This window comes from Elephantulus edwardii, unplaced genomic scaffold (genome assembly GCF_000299155.1).
Source record: "Elephantulus edwardii isolate Elephantulus edwardi_28Jun2011 unplaced genomic scaffold, EleEdw1.0 scaffold00002, whole genome shotgun sequence".
Classification (NCBI taxonomy): Eukaryota; Metazoa; Chordata; class Mammalia; order Macroscelidea; family Macroscelididae; genus Elephantulus; species Elephantulus edwardii.
In genome coordinates this window covers 41,264,609-41,272,744 of record NW_006399752.1, presented here as the reverse complement: position 1 = coordinate 41,272,744, position 8,136 = coordinate 41,264,609, and the positions used below count along the sequence as shown (strand labels likewise).

At 42.0% G+C, this 8,136-nt stretch overlaps 1 protein-coding gene across 1 annotated transcript in view; it reads left to right on the top strand.

The window, feature by feature from the left end:
• The window catches only part of UNC79 (unc-79 homolog (C. elegans)), a 291,864-nt gene that overhangs the window by 124,937 nt on the left and 158,791 nt on the right, over positions 1-8,136 (top strand). Inside the window, exon 19 of the mRNA XM_006879101.1 lies at positions 1,546-1,687. Within this exon, the coding sequence (XP_006879163.1) occupies positions 1,546-1,687 (142 nt within the window). The remainder of the gene's footprint in view (positions 1-1,545; positions 1,688-8,136) is intronic.

The window sequence follows — 8,136 nt, the reverse complement described above, 5'->3', positions numbered from 1 at the left end:
TCAATCCACCTCATAGAGGGTCTTCCCCTCCTGCGCTGTCCCTCTACTCTACCCACCATGATGTCCCTCTCTAAAGACCTGTCTCTCCTTACAACATGTCCAAAATACAATGGAGGAATCTGGAATAAATTTAATCAGGGAAGTGGTGCGGATCAATGAATTTGCTAAATTCTTCCAGTGGAGGGTATCAATCATAGGCTTTGGACACTGGAGGCAGGAACTTAATCTAGTAGAATAACCCAGGAAGGGAAAGGTGGAGATTGGACTAAATTAGTACAGGTCCAGACCAGAGAAGGAAGGGGCAAGCCTGAAAGGTACGTCAAGAAGAGAATCAGCAGCCATTGCCGTCCAGTGATGTTTAGTCAGGGAAATGCTTAGCACAAATTCCTGTTTTCTGGCTTGAGAGTTGATCATGCAGAGTAATAAAATTACAAAGCATAAAAGTGAGGGACTGAGCCACGGAAACAGTTGGTGGCGTGCATCTTGCCTTTGACATTTGTCCTGAGTGTAAACGAAAAACATCGAGGTGAAAAGGATCATGTCTACAATGTGTGAGCTGTTTAGTTCTCCCTGGGACGAGTGGAGGTCAAGAGCATAGGGCAAGGGCACAAGTGTGAGCTGGGTGGTGGCTTAGGCAAGTATCAAAGACGCCAGTCTCTGCTGCCTTGGAGGACAGGGCCTGAAATGTGGGTTACGGGATGTAAGTAGAAGGGTCATGAAAGAACAAAGAACTTCTTACCGTCAAGTTGGACGAAACTCAGGCTATCATTTGATTCGGTGACTTGTCTGTGGGTCCACTGTGAACAGAGCCAGGTCTTAGCAAAGCTGTGTAATTAGCAGGGTTCCTCACAGCCCTGTCAGCCAGTGTTGAACCCTCACCTCTTTCTTCCTGGATTTCTCACATTACCACCAGTTTTTGCCTCCTGCCTACTTTTAGCTGGTTGTCAAGTAATTCTGGAAAAAGTGTTTATTGGTGAAGGTGTTAGGTGAAAGAATAAAAATTCACAAGAGGATATTTAGGGGGAAAAGAAAGAAGATAATTTGAAGATGAAACCTTAAAGACTATAAAGCTAAAATAGGGGAAGAACTAGAGAAGGATAATTTCTAGCCCTCTTCAACTCACACACGGTAGCAATTTTCTTGCTTCTGATAATTTTACTTCACCAAACAACCAGCATTTAGATTTTAATATATTGTGAACTCTTTACTGCTTTACCCTAAAAAATGACTTAACATGTATTACATGGGCTTGAATTGGAGTTACGTGGTAGGCGAGGCTATTGAGTCTGGGAATAAGCAGAGTAGGGAAAGCAGGGTTCTGAAGACTTGACAGTGTTCTTGATGTTTCTTCATATTTATTTCAGGTGAATTGAAATATTTCAGTGGCAACTGGTGCATATTTCCTTAAACCATTATGGAAATAAAGCTCAAGTTCCTCTGCCTTTGCCTTCTGAGCTCAGCACAGGGCTTGGGAGCCAGGGGGCACTTAAATTCTTTTTGGATTAAGCACAACTATCCTTTCCATGCTTGTCGTCTTTGTTTCAGGAGCCCACAGACAGTCTTGAGGACAGCCTCCTCTCTTCCAGACCAGAGTTTATCGTGGGTCCCGAGGGCGAGGAAGAGGGCAATCCATCAGCCAAGCGTGAGGAGAACCCAGGCAATCGCACCGAGCCCCCCGAACATGCTGGTAGGTGAGGCTGGCAGAAGTGGTGGAGTGGGTGCTGGTCATAGTCCAGTTTGGCCAAGCCCCATGCCCAGAGTCTTGCTTTCTTAGATTAGTTTTGACTTAAGCAACTCCAGTCTCGATTCCGTCAGTATACAACATATGGAGACGAACCATTTCCCATGAGATGCCGAGATGAACAGTTCCAGTGTGTGGTCCCAGTGGGACAAAGTTGACGGAGCATCTTTCTGGTGGCAGGGAAGCTTGTTAACTGTAACAATCCGTCTTGTAACTGTAGAAAGCATCATTGTCCCCACTTACAATGTGTCACTGTGAACGTCTCTGTGAAGAGGTAGCTGTGAAACAGATCTAAGTGGCTAAAGCAGGGGGTGCTGACAATCTCAGCAGACACTCTGAGCAGCTTAAGGCTGGGGGCAGGAGGACTCGTGTTGATGCACCTTCTGTTCTTCAGGGGCTTCTCAGAGATCCTGCGCAGTTCATGGTGCAGGGCAGCTTGGAAGGGTGTGCTCCAGGCCTGACTGTTCCAGTTACTCTCTGGGAGAAGGATGACCTGTTTCTTATTTGCTTCATGGTTCTGTGAGAAAGACTTGGGGAGCATGACAGCAGGCTGACCCAGGAATTATTCTGAAGGAAATAAAAGCCAACTAAAATCGGGGGGGAGGTGCAAAAGCTCTTTCCACTGAAACTGAGCTCTTCTACAAAACAAAATATGATTAGAGAGTCTCTGGATTCCTCTTGGGACAGTTACTGAGGTACACAAATGGACTGTAAGTCCTAGATTTAATTATGCACATTAAAGAGAATTCAAATACCTACCTGTCATTATGCTTCCTTCAAAAGCAAAGCAAAGCAAGATTCTACTCATGTTTCTTAGCACTAAGTTGGGAAAACTATGGCCGTTTGCACCCGGGCTGCTGCCATGCTCTAGCAGCACGGAGGGTATGGGATAGGTTTGCTATCCCTCTTCAACTCGTCAAATAGTGCTTTCTGGGCAGACCTCTCGGCTAACACACTGGCCAAGATCAAATACACACCACAAGCTTCCTTCAACCTGCATTCTCAACAAAGTAAAGAGAAATTCCACACAAGAGCACACCTTTGTGGGCTTGTGTGTCACCCTGAATGACAATTCTTGGTAAGAGAAAAGTCTCGTTTTCATAAACTATAAGCTAATGTGCAAAAGTAATTGGCAAGCTTCTCGTTAACACATTTTTACTGTCGTTAGACACAAACTCGAGTTAAACACAGACGTTAAGCACAAGCTGGTAAAAAACCAGGAAAGAATTTAAGAAACTCAAGCTGCCACTCTTTTGCTCCTAGGAAAGCCTGCTTTCTAGATATGAACCGTGGGATTCTGGGAATGGGCTAGATCCGGAGTAAATTCAATGAGTTTTGCATTTTCCTGTGTTCCCTTCCCTGAATCGTTGGAGCTTTTTACCCTTGAAAACTCTCCAACAAATGAGTTGGGAAGCACGGTCTTTTCTTTTTTCATGTCTTTAATGAAGCTGGTATCCCTAAAGAGTTATTTTGTGGAGTTCCTTGCAGCTGCTGGGGTGACCCATCCACACTGTGGTAAAAGTTTTACTCAAATAGCAGCTGGGTTACCCATGGTGAACAGGTTTCAGCAGAGCTACGGTACAAGGAAACTGGAATGGCTATCCACTTCTGAAGTACTGAGCCGTTGAAAATCTTGTGAAAAGCAGGGGAACATCGCCTGATATAGTGCCAGAAGATTCTAAAGGTTGGAAGACACTAAAAATACTACTGGGGAGGAACTGTCTCTTCCAATTAGAATCTTGTCTTCAAGACATGGGTGGAGCAAAGCTTTCGGCCAGTGGAAGACTTAATTGGCTGTTGCGGCACAGCTTAAAATGAGGAGAAAAAGTCACAAATATCCACAAACATCCATTAATAATTGGAATGTGGGATGTATGCAGTATGGAGCTAGTAAAATTGGGGTGAAGTGCATAAAGATTGGTATCCTAGCCAGTGATATGTTGCATTTGACCATTTGAATAATCATCTAGTGAATATATTCCAAAAATAGTACTTTGAAGGGCAATACCATCATATTCCTCATCAAAAAATCACATCCCTAAGTCCAGTGGTGTCAGTGATAGCATAATACCCATACACACACACAGAACACCCATTAATAGAACTGCTATTCAATTTAAACACCAACCACTAAAAACAAAAATAAAGAATCTGAGAATTTCTACAAATTGCAGTCTGAAATGTATCAAGAGCCGTTAAAAGTCACTAGTGATTGTAGTATAAAATTTGTAAACAAAGAAGGATTAATAGGTTGGGGAAATATGGCCTTTGTGACCAAAATGAGGCTGTAACGCGCAACTAATGACTTATTAAAAATTCTTCAATATGCAGATGACCCAACCTTGTTTGCTGAAAGTGAAGAGAACTTGCAACACTTACTGAAGAAGATGAAAGACTGTTGCCTTCAGTATTGATTACACTTCGACATGAAGAACAAAACTCGTCACACCCAGGCTAATTGATCAATGGAGAGTAGCTTCAAGGAGAGGGTTAGTGACTAGAGGAAGACCCTCAAAGGGCTGGATCAGCAGTGCAAGCTCAACAGTCAGCTGACGTAAAGAGGTTGTGAGGATGGGGCATGATTTCCTTCTGTTGTACTTAGGTCACTGCAGATTGAAGGTGACTGACTGATGACACCTACAAGAACAACAACATTCATTGCAAATGCCTTTAAAAAAACCCAAAAAATGGCCAATATACATGTGGACTTCACCAGGTTGAATACAAAGAACTCAAATTGACGATATTATTTGCTATGCATCAGAGAGCTGGACAATGACCGGGAATGATAGAAGGAGAATTGATGCCTTTGAGCTGTGGTGCTGGAGAAGAGTATTGAATATACCAAGGACTGCTAAGAAAACAAACAGGTTCATCTTGGAGAGGGTTAAATCAGGCTGTTTCTTGGAGGAAAAGATTCTGAAGTTCTGCTGACATACTTTGGGAATTTTGCAAGGAGGGACCAGTCCTTGGAGAGGGACGTCATACTTGGGAGGGTGGAGGGATGGTGCAAGAGAGGAAGACCCTGAATGAGATGGTTTGACTCAGTGACTGGGGTATGCAGGTAGGTGTGTCAGAAATATTGAGGTTGGCTCAAGATAGAGCAGAATTCAGAGCAGTTGAACATAGGGTTGCTATGAGTTTCAAGTGACTTGATGGAACATAACAACAACATGGAAGGAGATGGTGGAAAAGGTCAATATCATCAGTTAGGTATAGACCAGGGGCTAACTATGAAACATAACCATCATTTGCTCCTATGTAAGTTCAAATTGAAGCTGAAGAAAATGAAAAAATTTCATGAGAGCCAAAATATGATCTTGAGTCTATCTTCCTTGAATCTTAAAACAATCTGAAGCATAAATGTGATACATAGAATACTAATGTCTGAGGACCATAATTTGTGTAAAAAGAAGGTCATTATAAAGACTTAAAAGAAAGAAAGCATCAAAATGAGTGTCAAGAGAGACTCTAAGCCTTCCTCTGAAGTTGATAGAAGCTAAGATAAATAGAAGAAATGATGACATGAAATGAGCAGAAGATTTCAAAGAGTGACTTGAAAAGACAAAACAATATATTATAATGAAATGTGCAAAGACCTAGAGTTAGAGGACAAACAGGAAAGAAGATGCTTGACATAGGTTTTAAGTTGAAAAAACTGAAGAACAAGTACAAGCCTTGAGGTACAATACTGAAAGTTTCAGTGAGCAAAACATTGAATGATGTAGAAAGCATCAGAAGAAAATAGGAAAGATACACAGTCGTTGTTCAGCTATTTCAGAAGGGCCACACATGACCAAGAGTCAGTGATTCAGAAAGAAGTCCAAGCTGTGCTTGGATAAAATACCACTTGATATGTGTCAGCAAACAAATTCAATGTTGAGTAAGTTCACTTGTTTATGCTAAGAAATTGGAAAATTGGAAGACACTTACCTGGCTGTTTGACTGGAAGAGATCCAATTTATGCCTTTTTCAAAGAAAAATAATCTAAACAAATGCAGAAATTATCTGACCAATGTCCATACTATCACATGCAAATAATTTCTTGCTGGAGATAATGTTAAAAAATAACTGGAGCAGTACATTAAACTGTACACCGATGTTCATAGCAGCACTAATCACCATCGCAAGAATGTGGAAACAACCCAAATGTCCAACCACAAACAAGTGGGTTGAGAAACTATGGTACATTCACACAATAGAATACTATGCAGCACACAGGAGCAATAATGTTGTAAATTATTAACTTGGGAGGGACTGGAGAGCATAATGCTAAGAGAACTAACTCAGTTCCACAGGGGTAAATATTGTATAAAACCATTATTATAGAATGAGTATAAGGATCCAGGAGACTTGGGAGAGGCTGGAAGCAGAGGGTTGTGGTTGTGCGGAGGGAAGAGGAGATTAATTATTGGGTTGTACAATTTAATGGGTGGGGGGATGAGGGAAATCGAAATGATTAGTTTAAATTTATATTCAAATTTTGTAAATAAACTAGTACAGAACAAAAATTGGAAAAGATAAAAAAATAGATTCAGAAGAGTACTTAGAAACAGAGTGTCATTGCAGATAGCAGATGGATCTTAGCTGAAAGCAGTTGATACTAGAAACATAGTGTGTTTTACGGACTATGCAAAGGCACCAAACGGTGTGGATCATAATAAATTGTGGGAAACATTGTGAAGAATGGGAATCTCAGAACACTTGGTTGTGCTCAGCCATTTGAACATGAGAAAGGGGAGCTGCACGGGATGTGTTAAGATTGTATCCTTTCATGATAGCTCTTTAGTCTTAATGTTGAGCAAATGATCTGAGATGCTAGACTATATGAAGAAGAATGTGACATCAAGATTGAAAGAAGACTCATTAATAACCTCTGATATGTACAAGATACATTCTGTAAATTGATTTCCTTTAAAGTGAAGAATTGAAGCGTTAATGAAGATTCAAGTTTACAGCCTTCAAAATGGATTAAACCATGACATAGAGGAAACAGAAATCCTTCCAGTTGGCTCAACAAGCTATAGTATGATAAAGGGAGAAAAGTTAGAGTTGTTAATGATTTTCTTTTATGTGGGTCCACTGAATTGGAGAGGCATCCACTTCCTGAACAACATGCCTCTGGAAACTCTATGAACTTTGATAAATGGTGATAGTTATAGAAAGGCTTCAGGCCCTTTTGTTCACAGGGTTGCTGTGTGTCATGCTCGACTTGGCAAACAACAACAACAACGGTTTAGACCTTTGGAAGCAGCAGCTAAGAACGCAGAGGATGCATCATTGGGCAAGTCTGCTGCAAAGAACTTCCTTAAAGTGCTACAGGGCAAGGATAGGACTTTGAGGCCCAAAGTGTGCCTGATCCATAGACCTTTCACTTGCCCCATGTGCGTGTGAAAGTTGAGCAGAGAAGAATTAGTGTTTTCTGAATTGTGGTTTTGGGGAGGAGTTTTGAATGTACCATGGACTGCCAGAAACTAAACCAGACCCCAAACATATCTGTCTTGGAAGAAGTGCAGCAGCTTCTTAGAAACAGGGACGGTGAGACCTCGTCTCCAGTGTGTCGAGGAGAACTCACGCCTGGAGACAGAGCATGCTTGGGGAAGTAGAGAGTCAACCAAAAAGGAGACCCTCAATGAGACAGATTGACAGTGGCTACAACCATGAGCTTCCTCCCAGGAGAAGTTGACACAATGGCGAGGCAGGATCATGTGCTGTTCTATTCTGTTATATTCTAGATGACTAGAACTGGAGCTAAGCTGACAGCATCCACCACCACCAAAACCAAATCCACTGCCACAGTCTTGACTGCATCTCCAAGGAACCAAATAGGGCAGAGGAGAATGAGCGCTTTCAAGGGTGTAAATCTTTCCAAAGACAAATTGACTCATATGTCTCTCACGTTGTTGCTGGTGGATTTGAACTATCCATCTTTGGACCACGCTCCCAGTACTTAATCCACAGCACTGCCAGGGTTCCCATACCATGCATTCCTCTCTTTAGAGCTTGCTTGTTTCTCCTCCAGTTAAGAAGGAGCAGAAGGCAGTCCACAGGAGGACAGAGTTGGACCAATTGCCCAGTGAGTTGAAGAGAGTTGAAAGCAAATGGGCCATATAGTGAAAAAAAGAAATCCAGTAATCCTTAAATTAAGTGGGTCACTTTAATCTGTGGCCCTCAGGCCTGTTTTTTTAATTGTTTTTGGTCAAACATTCTTCTAGGTCATATAGCCCTGGTGTGTCCACTTGCCATACAGAGGTTACTCGTGGTTGCTATGATGCTAAATACTGACATTCATGTGTCAAATGTGATAATGGTCACCCATGGTGGACAGTGTCTGATGGAACTCCCCGATTAAAACAAGCCTGGAAGCAGGAGTGGCATCCACTTCCGTAATAGCT